General features: G+C 37.3%; 1 protein-coding gene across 1 annotated transcript in view; it reads left to right on the forward strand.

Annotated features, from left to right (window-relative positions):
* LOC126253697 (lysosomal alpha-glucosidase-like) overlaps positions 1 to 9355 on the forward strand; it is a 141691-nt gene extending 132336 nt beyond the window's left edge. The window contains 2 exon segments of the mRNA XM_049955224.1: positions 4760 to 4956; positions 8007 to 9355. Coding sequence (XP_049811181.1) covers positions 4760 to 4956; positions 8007 to 8069 — 260 coding nt within the window. The 3' untranslated portion in view covers positions 8070 to 9355.
* Positions 9356 to 12968: the final 3613 nt, after the last annotated feature.

The following is a 12968-nucleotide window of genomic DNA, read 5'->3' on the forward strand; positions in this document are numbered from 1 at the left end:
TGGATGGGGACTTTCAAGCATTGCAGAGGTTAGTCATAAAAAACCACAGGATATCAGTGAAAGAAACCACGTACGAGTTCGTGAGTGCTACCAGCAGTCCGTGCACACAGAATTAGAAAGAATGGGATACAATGGCCAAGTGGCTCCACACATTGCTGTAGAGGTAAAGAGTGATGGCGCTTGACAGGGGATGATTGGAAACAAGGGATTTAGAGGAGTGACCAGTGCTGTACCGTGGTGCAGTCCAATTAAAGCTTTTGTGTTTGGCGAATTCCTGTAGAACTTTAGCTTTCATCAAGTATTGTGCCAGTAGTAAAGTATGGAGTCGGTGGTGCTGCAGTGATGTGTGCATTTTCTGGTTAGGTTGTGGTCCCCTATTGCGTTTAAGAAAATGCTAAATGCAGAAGGAATATGAACACAGTTCACAGTATTGCGTACTGTGTGCAGTAGAGAAACTGCTCTGAGATGATGGTTTTTCGTGTCAGCATGACAATGCACTCTGTCACAAAACAGCATCCATGAAACAATGGTTTGTGGACAACATTATGAAATGGACTGGCCTACCTAGAATCCCGACCTGAACCCGTTGGAACATCTTTGGGATAAGTTAGAATATTGACTTCACTCCAGACCCCAGCAGCCGTAATCACTACTGTCTCTGGTTTCAACTCTCAAGGAAGAATGCGCCGGCACTCCTCCGGAGGCATTCAAACACCTCACTGAAAGTGTCCTCAGCAGAATTCAAACTGTCGTAAAGGCAAATGGAGGACACACCCCACATTAATGCCCACAATAGGTGTCTGGATGCTTTTGATGATATACTAGTAGTAGAAGTAGAGGTTTGTTGTCTCATAACATACAATTTCAAGCCATTGACTTAAAAGTACAGGAGACTCGTCAAAACACAAAAACTGGTTTACAATTTTCCTTATAATACCAGTAATATAATGTACAGTACTGAATAATTACTTAGTTAAGCAATTAATAATTTTTCTTCAAATGTAACAAACTTTTAAGATGAACAGTTCTAAGTACTTGCTCTCTCCTGCTCAAATTTTCTGGTTGTCATTTATGACTTCTTCTACTGAATAGTAACATTTCTGCACTAATTTCTCATATAAGGATTTTTTCAGTGTTTCTAAATTTATACTGAGTAATTCTCTTCCTTTCACTTTGTTGTAAATTTTCATACTCATATAATGTGGAGTTTGAGCATAAAGTTTTAAACGTTTGGTGGACAGCATAAAATTATTTTCATTTCTGGTGTTGTAATCATGTTGAAAATGATTTGCTACAAATAAATCAGGGTTACTGTTTACAAAGATAATCGGATCATGTATGTACAGTGAGGGAACACTTAGTACACTCAGATTTTTTTAGGAGTGGGTGACATGATTTTCTTCGCCCTACATTGTGCATATTTCTAATGATGGTTTTCTGAAGTTTTAGTATTCAACACATATGGTTTGGGGTACCCAAAACACAACTCCGTACCTTATTACTGACTCAAAGTAGCTGTGATATACTACTTTTCTTATGCCGATACTGGTAGCATTGTACAATATTCTCATTGCATATGGTAGGCTATTTAATTTATTTGCAAGGTGCTGTATGTGTGACCCCCCATGATAGATTTTTATCTAGTTGCATTCCTAGGAATTTCACACAGCTTGCTTCCTGCAAATCCTGGTTTCTGTGACTGACCTGAATATCATTTAATTGTGCTTGTTTTGTTTTAAATTGCATTAACTGGATCTTTTCCATGTTTAATTTTAACCCATTTAAATCAAACCAGGTATCTAAGTTTTCTAAAGTATTTAATACAGCTTGTGGAATTTGATCTGTAATGTTACTTTCAACAATTAAAGATGTGTCATCTACAAATAAAACTGAGTGACACTCAAAATTAAGTGGCAGATCATTTATGTACAACAAAAACAGAATGGGACCTAAGACAGAACCTTGGGGTACTCCTTGTGAAATGGTTTTCCATTTTGAAGTATAAGTTCCTCTCTCTGATGTTATGACCACTCTTTGTCTTCGGTTGGTTAGATAAGATTTAAACCATTCTAATACCGCGCCCTTAATGCCATACTTTTCCAGTTTACAGAGTAGCAAGGAGTGATTCACACTATCAAAGGCCTTTGATAGGTCACAAAAAATTCCTGTGGCATGCAGTGAGTTGTCTAGAGACGTGCTAATTTTATCAACAAAATTATTTGTAGCCGATATTGTGGTTTTGCCTTTTTGAAATCCATACTGATTTTTTTGAGGTTATTTTAAGTTTTTCTATGAAATTTTGAATTTGTATGGTGACTACCTTCTCAAATATTTTTGACAGTGCTGGAAGAAGAGAGACTGGATGATAGTTTCCCATGTGTTCTTTTGTGCCTTTTTTGAATAGTGGCTTAACTACTACATACTTCAGTGTTCCTGGAAAATAACCTTCTTGAAGGGACTGGTTGACTATTGTAGTTAGTGGCTGCACAATTATTTTAGAGACTGTTTTTAACACTTTTGTTGGTAACCCATCCCATCCTGCTGATGTTTTACTTTTTAGTGACAATATCACATTTTCTATATCTTTTACTGTAGTTTTTGTAAATGTACTGAAAAATTCACCATCAAGTTGCTCACTGTTGAAGAAATTTACCGTGTCTGGATACTCTGCTACATTGACATTAGGTTTGTTTACATTTATAAAGTATTCATTAAACAATTCAGAAATTTGAGCAGGATTTACAATAGTTATATCCTCTATCTTGATTTCAGAAATATTATGGCCTCTACCTGTGGCACCTGTTTCAGCTTTGATCACTGACCATAATGCCTTCGATTTGTTTTCACTATCCATTATAAATCTATTATTTGCCAGTTCTTTGGCTGCTTTTACAACTTTTTTAAAAATATTTTTGTAATCTTTTACATAGGTAACAAAATCAGGACTTTTATTATGTTTTAGTTCCCTATGTAGCCGTCTTTTTCTTGCACTCCAGATTTTTATTCCTTCAGTAATCCACTTTACTTTATTTCCTACTTTTTTATGATATACAGTAAGGGTGAAAGTTTCATTAAAAACGAGCAGGAATTTTTCCACGAAAGTAGCAAAATTTTCAGAGCATGAAATATTATGTTCTATAGACCAGTCCACTTTATTTAATCTATGATAGAATAAGTTTATATTTTCTTTGCTGAACTGGCATTTGGTGGTTTTTTCCGAGCAAGGTTCTATTGTTTTTGGTAACTCCATAAACAGAACGCAATGATCAGAAAGTCCTAAATCAAAACAAAACTTATTTGCCTCATTATAAGTGTAAATAGTTAAAATATTATATCTAAAAACAAAGATGATGTGACTTACCGAACGAAAGTGCTGGCAGGTCGATAGATACACAAACACACACACAAAATTCAAGCTTTCGCAACAAACTGTTGCCTCATCAGGAAAGAGGGGAAGGAGAGGGAAAGACGAAAGGATGTGGGTTTTAAGGGAGAGGGTAAGGAGTCATTCCAATCCCGGGAGTGGAAAGACTTACGTGTGTGGATGGATATGTGTGTGTGTGCGAGTGTATACCTGTCCTTTTTTCCCCCTAACGTAAGTCTTTCCGCTCCCGGGATTGGAATGACTCCTTACCCTCTCCCTTAAAACCCACATCCTTTCGTCTTTCCCTCTCCTTCCCCTCTTTCCTGATGAGGCAACAGTTTGTTGCGAAAGCTTGAATTTTGTGTGTGTGTTTGTGTATCTATCGACCTGCCAGCGCTTTCGTTCGGTAAGTCACATCATCTTTGTTTTTAGATATATTTTTCCCACGTGGAATGTTTCCCTCTATTATATTGGTTAAAATATTATCTATACATGTTGCAGACACTTTGTTTACTTGAGTGAAATCAGTGAAATTGGTGCTGAAACCCAATTTTTGAATCACATCAATGAATTTTGTCGAGTTATTGGCTTCACTTGCTAGATCTATGTTGAAATCAGCGGTTATTATGACTCTTTTCTTGGTTTCTTTTTGAAGTTTTTGTAATAGACACTGGAACAAAAAATGTTTCGTTATTTCTGCGCCCGGAATTCTGTACACAGATAAAATTAAAATATTTTGCCCTAACTTTACGCAGCAGCTTTCAAATATACATTCTTCATTAAGGGAATCGAAATCAGGTCTTGCTTTATATTCCATTGCTCTTTCCACTAGCATGGAAAGTGTATACATATTTTATTTAAGTAAAAAAATTTAAGATTAAATTCATATGGCACATTAGAGAGCTATTTAAATACAGAAAGATAAAGAAAAGGAAGGAGTAAAAGAGCTTTTAGAATTTACAGAATGGGAAGTGAAACCTGTTTGTAGTTCCTGGAGCAGGGAAGCTAGTTATTAACACTCTATAACAATCTCGTAGTTTCCTTTTGTAGAAAAAATATTTTTCAAGTTTTGGTGCAATTGGCCCAAAAAAATTCAACACAGCAACAACAGTTGAAAATGGGCACTGTTTGCAAGGATTAAGAGGTGAGTTTCAAAATCTTTTAATTTAATCAAAGAGATGTGTCTTCTGAAATATAAATGATAGGGAACACAGTGTGCCAAAAGCACTGAATAAAGTTTTTCCAAGTTTGTTTGCCATCTGTCTAAAGTCTTGTTTATTTACATTCAACGTTCTTTGCAATATTCTAGGAAATTTGTGTTAAGGAAGCTCTTGAACTGCTTCTGTTACATCTGTTACAAGCAAAATGCTGAGAATAATGTGCACATGTTTGCAGATACATATGAAAGTGGGCAGTACACTTTACTGAATTTTACTCTGGATACGTCAGTGCTGAGCAGTAATGTAGTACACTACGGTTACCGCACGCCGATGATTCTTGATGGTGTGCTCATTATGGGAGTGCCAGGTCCAGTTAACACAGTTATTATCAGTGATGAGAAATGGCCTTTTTCATATGATACAACTAATAAGGTGAGTACATTGAATGGTAATTTTTGTCACTCATTTATATTCTGCTTGTAACTAAAGAAGTATTTTGGTGTGGAAGGTTTGGCTAGCAGCAGTGCACAAATTGTGAACTCAAATCTTTATTTCCAATTCGAGCAGTTTCTCCTGTGGAAACTAAATTGAGTGAGAAGTGTATGAAAGTGCACGGTTGTCATGAGACTAGGACCTTTGTGGTGCAGTACAGATTCTTGTGATATGGTGTTTTGAGTAATATGTCTTCTGTACAAGTTGTATCAACTACTTACATAATTTCTCTCTCAATGTCTGGAAAATACCTCAATCAAAAATCAAAAGGCCACCACAACATTCTAGGTGTTACTCTGAGGTGGAATCAGAGCTCAACATTTGTAGCACCCTCTTGAGGACCCACTGCAATTTTCTAGTTTGTACCTAGGTGGCAGGCATAAACAAGAGACTCCATTGGTTATTTGATTATCTCAATTTCAGCTTTCTTGACCTGTGTGATAAGATGGAGAATTCCCCCTCCCCTCTTTAAACCTCTGCCGCATACAACTAATAGGTCAGGGATAAAATATATCCAAGAAACAGGTACTTGGATAGCAGAGACTGTGGCATAGCTGTGAAGGAGAGTGGAGAATGTCTAACACAAATTTAGACATATTGTAGGCTTTCTCTTAGATAGTGTATGCTGTGGAAGATACCGGAAGTGGAAAGACCCATCCATAGTTTAGTAACATTATTATGTAATTATTTTGAAAACAGAGACAGCTGCATAGCAGATTCAAACAAAAACAGATCCTTGCTGGCAGTACAAAAGCTGAACAAAGTTAAAATAAGCTTAATGATAGCTACACGAGAAATATTCATTAACTTCCATAGCAAGACCACTGAGTTGACATGAAAAACTAAAAATGTTTGTTACTACATAAAATCAGTTGATAGAATGAAGTCATCTGTCCATTTGCTCACTGATTATGATCACACTGCAACAAAAGATTATAAAAAGTCTTGACTACTGAACTATCATCAAAATGGCTTTACTGAAAAGACCAAAACACAGTTCCTTTTTAATTGTTGCATAGATGCAAAAAAAGACAAAGATAGTAATAAGTGACAATAAAATTGAAAACTAGCTCAAGTCATTTGATGCAGTGGGAGAGTGTCATATAGATACTGAAGAAACTGAACTGGAAGACTCTTGAAGACAGACATAAACTATCCCAAGAAAATCTATTAACAGAGCTTCAAGAACTGTCTATAAATGATTACTCTAGGAATATACTACAACCCCCTATGTATCGTTCACACAGTGATCGTGAGGATGAGGTTAGAATAATTAATGCATGCACGAAGGCATTCAATCGTTCTTCCTGTGCTCCATGTGCAAATAGAACAGGAAGAAACCATAATAACTGGTACAATGGAACATACACTCTGCCAAGTGACTCACTGTGGTTTTGCAGAGTGTATATGTAGATGAAGATATATGTACAGCCACTGGACCTTATGGTGATGCACGTTACATTCTGTATTGTGAAAGAACCGACCACTCCTTTAGCTTCAGTCTACTGTTGATCACTGCATCAGTGGAGTGTGCCACACTATTGGGTACAGGTGTAGGTCATTCCAGTCTTTATTCAATTGAAAGTAATTCAGTATTCTTTGTTTGTTCACAACCTACTAAGGTTGATGCTGTGTGTTTTTTCTTCCAGGAAGCCTTTGGTATTTTTTTCTATCATCACTTTGTATACATGGTATGTGCATGTGGAATATCAGATCAGGCATGTGATTGGATTGAAGACTTCCTAACTAATAGAACCGAGAAAATTTTTCTTAGTGGGAAGACATCATCAGAAGTGAATATAATAAATAGCCTTTGTACTCCTACGATGTGTAGTAGCACCATTGTTGCTCACAATGTGGAATGAACTGTTTGCAGATAATACAGCTGTATACAGGAACTCACTTTCTTAGAATACTGTTAGGAAATCTAGGAAGAATTGAAGACAACTGGTGCCTGGTTAAAAGATTGTCGGTTCACCCTCAACATAAATAAACATAATTTAATTTTACATGTAATTTTTTAATACTCTGTGTACAGGGTAAACATTAATAAAACTGGCAAACTACAGGGTTGGATTCCTGAATGGAAATGAAGGGGAAAAAGTCCTATGAACATGTGACTGGAAATGAACATTGTGCGTGCAATGACAACAGATAGTACCAGAACACAGTACAGAGTTGCATCGCATCCAGCTCACAACAGATGTTCATAGTGGCCTCCACTGGACTGCAGATGGTGGGGGTAGTGGCACAGCGACCGTAGACTATAAGGAAGTAGTGGCTTTCATGCAAGATACACTTAATTGTACATGTTGGCAGGCAGCTGACCTGGAGCTTGTACAATGGTTCGTCTCACATCCTTTAGAACCTGGTCCTCCAGATCTGATTTGCAACACAATTACATCTTACTGCTAGAATTGGTCCATAAGGTGGGAGGGAGCTACAGAAGTATTCAGTACGTCCCAATAGGAGACACTATGAGAAAGGCAATGTGCATCACAGAAAGTCTTATTCTCAAATTTGTGGGTACCCATATTCCAATATGAGTAAAGATTCGTATTCCTTCATTCAAACTGCATCTCACATATAGATCATGGGGGCAAACTTAAAGAAATTTGGGCTAATTCTGCGTGGTGCCAACAGTCTTTCTCCCCATGCACTGTTCACAGGTACTGTGTGCATTCACACAAAAACTATGAACTTGTACTGCTTCTCAACATCTCCCTCCAGCCCCACACATTTATCAAAACTTCTATGTCATGATTTCATGACTGCTGCAAATGCTTCTTTAGCATTCTTGTCTAGTTACTGGAAAATCAGTGATGCATTAGTGGGCATGACTAGTAAATGTGCAACAATGGTGAGTGTCTTTCATTGTGCAAAATGTATCTCTTTTTTCCAAATTTTGTATTAAAGTAATGTATAAAATAACACAGTTATCTTCTTCAAACTTGTGTTTTTTAATGTCACTGTTGCTAATTCATTTTCAGTATCTACTCATAAAGGACATGAAAATCTCATTACACAATAATTTCTCAGTCCACTGGTCATAAAACACATTTAGAGACTGAGCGTAGAAGAGTCAAGAGGCTGCTGCTTTTTCCAATAGACTAATCATTGCTTCTTAGTCTTAGTGATTCTTCATTATCGTGTCTACATTTTATGTACCATTCTATAATAAACTTGGATAGGACAATACTGATGCATTGTATTAATTTATATATCTTATTATTGTGTTTATCATTTACTGTATTCTAGCAGTCTGAGTTATTTGTGGCTTATGCATCATAATTTTTATTTCAAGTGCACTATTGTATTAGTGTTTGATTCCCAAATGTACAGATCTTATTTTTCTTTGATTTCTTCGTTATACAGTTTGCCAAACTGAAAAAGAATTCCCTGATAATTGCTCTAATTTATAATAGTTTTGATTATTTATGTTCGCACACCCTGAAACAAACTGTAACAAAACTGGTAACCATTCATTTCAAACTAACTGTCGTATGCATGTTTAATTGTATCATGTATCTACAAGAAATGTACCACTTTACATTAGTGTTAAGACACCATTTTCATTTTGACACAAAGTAGATCACTTTTACAGAGACAAGCATGATATTACCATGTAAATAAAAACTTAAGTGTTTGGCTTCTGTCAGCCAAATTTTCTTGATCATTGTAAAAGGGAAGACTGAGTCTAATAATACCTTTCAGTGAAACTGTCAGTGTTTTTGCCTACTATTGTATTTAGTCATTCTGTGTGATTTGTCAGATAAAGATTATGTATACCAGACTGACTCTTTTCTGTGATTAAATTAAAAAAGAGAATATTATGCTCTCTGCATGGATAACTCTACAGTGGATGTTCCTATTTTTAATTAGATTGTCTGTGATGTTGTATGAAGTGATTTTAGAATTTTTTCTTAGTTGTGGAATAATTGTTCCCACCGTACAAACTCTGTGTGACAAATGTTGTAATCAAGAACATTGTGATATATGCATTAAAGAATAAAAATTGTTACCATATCATTATTTAATTCCATCCGGAGTTTTCCATTATTGTTTTAATTAGGATTATTACACCTTTGAGTAACTGGTACAATCTTTCTGTGTTTTATTGCTTCCATGGAATAATGGTGCACTTCCAGGTGTTCTGTCGAGTTGTTGTTTCCATTTTACGCACAGTATTTTGATGGCCAACCCAGCCGTGTTCTTTAGGTGCTACAAGTTTTTCTGTTATGTGTACTCTCTGCCTGCACTCCAACAAGATTTTAAGTACTGTTGGTATTGCACTGCTTGTGATGAAGCAAGCTGGGATAAATTTTACTTCCCCTCTTGTTTTGCCATCTGCCTCTTTAAATTTGTTTTTTTCAATTTGATCTAATTACCATTAACATACATGAGTATAATCTGCATTTTCATAAAAGAGAAAGGTTGGCCCTCAGTTTTAAGGAATATAACACCAAATCTAATTTTGTGCTTAGTTTTATTTATGTAATTGATTTTCTTGTTTATTTTGACTGTTCCTAGTGAGTATCGTTTGTTATAGGGTGAAATCAGTAATTGTTTAGTAACTTAAATTCTGTTGTTGACATATAAACAAATATAAATTCTGTACTAAGTATAAACATTTGGTAGACAAAACAATAACACTCTTAAAGGATCTATTTGGCTCTATTAGAAATCATCTTAGCAAAACCAAGCCTTAATTAATTCCAAAGTAATTAACAGTTTTGTCAAAAGCATTGTTTGCATAACTATATTTGTTAATTTCAGAGTTTAAACAAATAATTTGGCCTAAACCTTGTAGTAGAAGAAACTGTTAAAAAGGAAAGAATTTTTCAATGTATTCTGTTAACAACATCGAACAATGTGTAGTTTCAGGGCCTGTTTTGTGATGAAATACAAGGGCCCGATTTTTGGTCACGGGGCAGTCAGTCCATGGCTGAGTTTCAGACGAGGAACCTGTGTTGATTAGAACGACAACAATGTATTGACTTAACAGTGAAATAAATGTTACACCAATAGGCTGTGTGTAAAAACAATGACATCTGTTTCCATATGTACCTGTTTATTCTTGAAGAACTGTGAACTTTGTGATTAGGTTTTTACTGCTTGTAGATGTTCAACAGGAAACTATTGTAGCATTATGTGGATGTTCACCTGCAAACTATTAATGAGGCTTACGGAAAGTTAAACAATAGTGCATTGGCCATATGAAATGGGGGGTTGTGAGAAGTGAAAGTAAACATCTGTGAAACGCAACTGTGCACCTGTCAGTGTCCAAATTACAAGTCCCATTTTTCAGCCAGTGTAGCAATGCAGTATGTCGACACAGAGGACAACAAATGAAGAAACAAAGCAGGCGAATCTACACGTATCTTAATGAACTTTTGTTTTTCGGAGGTCGTGCCTACATTCCGTGAAATACAAATTCTCTCAGTGTTTTCCCAGTCTTGTGGCTCTGATGGCCAATGAGATTTTAATAAAGTGTGTACCAGAACCCAAGCATTATTTAAATTGAAATCTGACATCTTTATTTCAGTAGATTCCTTTATTATGCTGTCCCAGAAATTTGGCATTTCCACCGAAATACTGGTCACATTATATTCCATTTTAGGACTATATTTGAGGCAGTGCTTGAAAATGGCTGATTTGCTTGGTTATTTTAGTCAGTAGAACAGGAGGGAACTAACTGACAGACATGTGACATGTGTGGTCACTACCTGCACTTAAGCAGATTTTTAACTGTTGTTGGTATTGCACCGCTGTTTATAGCAGTTCGATTCCTGCTGTGCACCTTACACTTTAATGCTCTTTTGTTTTTTGGAGGTTGTGCTGATATTCTGTGAAATACAAATTCTCTCCGTGTTTTCCCACCCTTGATCATGCATTTCTCTAAAATATATATATAAAACAAATCAATATGTATTCTCATCAGGTTACCTTCCATTAGGAAAGGGGGTGCACTCAGCGACCGTTATGTAATTTATAAATGATAGAGTGCAGCAATCAGTCGTCCTTTTTTTGCAGGTTTTATTATGCAAATCCAGATTTTGGCTAGTGCCTAGCCATTACACAGGCCAACTTTTTTATTTTTTTTTATTTTTTTGATAGCTGATCTTTATAGATTTTTATGAGCTGAATCCAAATCTAGCCTTAGTTTTTCTGTATCACCCATAGTTTTCGAGCAATATGCTTTTTGTTATATAGTATAAAAATCCAATGCTATACGGTAAATGGGGAAATTAATGAAACACTTTGTTACAACATAAGCATAGTTTGTATTTACAGTAAGCTACTTAAAACAATGATATGTGTTAATAGAGGTTTCACTTGTCACCTGGAACTGGTTTGTATTTTCTTTTTCTTTTTTCTTTGAAGCTTCTTTCATAGCTTTTTCTACAATGAGTCACTTGCTGAACTTCTCGGTGACGTGACCAACAGTGGCAGATACTTAAAATGTTGTCCATCTCTAGGCAAAGCCTTTACAAACTGTTTCATTAGGCCTAACTTTATATGTAGAGGTGGTAGGAATATGTTTTTTGGATCTATGAGGTTTTTGCGTAAAATGTTCTCACCAGGTTTTAAAGACTCCCTCACAGTCCAGTTCTTTCTGCACCAGTGTTGATCCCAAGCCCTACTGTCCCATTCACACAAGAAACATGGAAATTTGGTAAAGCAACCTTGCTGACCAAGGAGCATGAATGTTAACTTTTAGATCGCCACATATCGTACAACCACGAGCAGAATAGCCTATTTTATTTAGCACTATTTCTAGGTTTTCATAGCTTTCTTTCATATGTACAGAATGTCCAACAGGTATAAATGCATACATGTTACCATTGTATAGTAAAACAGCCTTTAAACTAGTTTTGGATGAATCAATAAACAGCCTCCAGTCTTCCTTTTTGCATTCAGTACGAAACTCATTCACATACCGGGAATGTCTGAGCAGTATACTAAATCACCTTCTTGTTGGAAAAAACTTGGAAAATTGCTGCTCTCTCTTTCTATACATGGTTCCAACTGCCAATAAGTTCTTTTTTTTTTTTTTAAATCTAGAGCCAAGCAATCCAGCTTTTTCTTTCGTTAAGCCCAGATCCCTACCCAAATCGTTAAGCTCGGTCTGAGTAAACAATTTGGGCTCTAGACTTTCTGTATTACAATGGAATTCACCATCATATAGTTCATCTATATCACACTGTACATCACAAAATACACTCTTGGAAATGGAAAAAAGAACACATTGACACCGGTGTGTCAGACCCACCATACTTGCTCCGGACACTGCGAGAGGGCTGTACAAGCAATGATCACACGCACGGCACAGCGGACACACCAGGAACCGCGGTGTTGGCCGTCGAATGGCGCTAGCTGCGCAGCATTTGTGCACCGCCGCCATCAGTGTCAGCCGTTTGCCGTGGCATACGGAGCTCCATCGCAGTCTTTAACACTGGTAGCATGCCGCGACAGCGTGGACGTGAACCGTATGTGCAGTTGACGGACTTTGAGCGAGGGCGTATAGTGGGCATGCAGGAGGCCGGGTGGACGTACCGCCGAATTGCTCAACACGTGGGGCGTGAGGTCTCCACAGTACATCGATGTTGTCGCCAGTGGTCGGCGGAAGGTGCACGTGCCCGTTGACCTGGGACCGGACCGCAGCGACGCACGGATGCACGCCAAGACCGTAGGATCCTACGCAGTGCCATAGGGGACCGCACCGCCACTTCCCAGCAAATTAGGGACACTGTTGCTCCTGGGGTATCGGCGAGGACCATTCGCAACCGTCTCCATGAAGCTGGGCTACGGTCCCGCACACCGTTAGGCCGTCTTCCGCTCACGCTCCAACATCGTGCAGCCCGCCTCCAGTGGTGTCGCGACAGGCGTGAATGGAGGGACAAATGGAGATGTGTCGTCTTCAGCGATGAGAGTCGCTTCTGCCTTGGTGC

This window comes from Schistocerca nitens, chromosome 4, assembly GCF_023898315.1.
Source record: "Schistocerca nitens isolate TAMUIC-IGC-003100 chromosome 4, iqSchNite1.1, whole genome shotgun sequence".
NCBI lineage: Eukaryota > Metazoa > Arthropoda > Insecta > Orthoptera > Acrididae > Schistocerca > Schistocerca nitens.